We start from the raw sequence: 237 nt of genomic DNA, 5'->3' as shown, positions 1-237 counted from the left end.
TCATCCATTCTTTCCTTTCGCGTGGCACTGATCTCCCCCCCCCTCCCACCCGCAGCGCCGACTACTACTCGCAGTATTTCGACGAGTACTTCCAGACGCTGTCGTCAGGCGGCCGCGTCAGCGCCGACATCATCGCCGCCGCCATCGCCGCCGGCTACGACGTCCCCGACCTCAAGGACCGCGTGCGAGTAGCGACGGGCGGCTCCGGGTCTGGATCCACCCGACGAAGGGGCCAGA

At 66.7% G+C, this 237-nt stretch overlaps 1 protein-coding gene across 1 annotated transcript in view; it reads left to right on the top strand.

The window, feature by feature from the left end:
• Positions 1 to 237, top strand: part of LOC119587839 (protein obstructor-E-like) — a gene marked incomplete at both ends in the record, with an annotated part of 2745 nt that extends 2508 nt beyond the window's left edge. The window contains 1 exon segment of the mRNA XM_037936544.1: positions 56 to 237. Within this exon segment, the coding sequence (XP_037792472.1) occupies positions 56 to 237 (182 nt within the window).

This window comes from Penaeus monodon, chromosome 23, assembly GCF_015228065.2.
Source record: "Penaeus monodon isolate SGIC_2016 chromosome 23, NSTDA_Pmon_1, whole genome shotgun sequence".
In the NCBI taxonomy this organism is placed as follows: Eukaryota; Metazoa; Arthropoda; class Malacostraca; order Decapoda; family Penaeidae; genus Penaeus; species Penaeus monodon.
The sequence above is the reverse complement of the archived record's forward strand: the minus strand, read 5'-3'. Positions and strand labels throughout refer to the sequence as shown.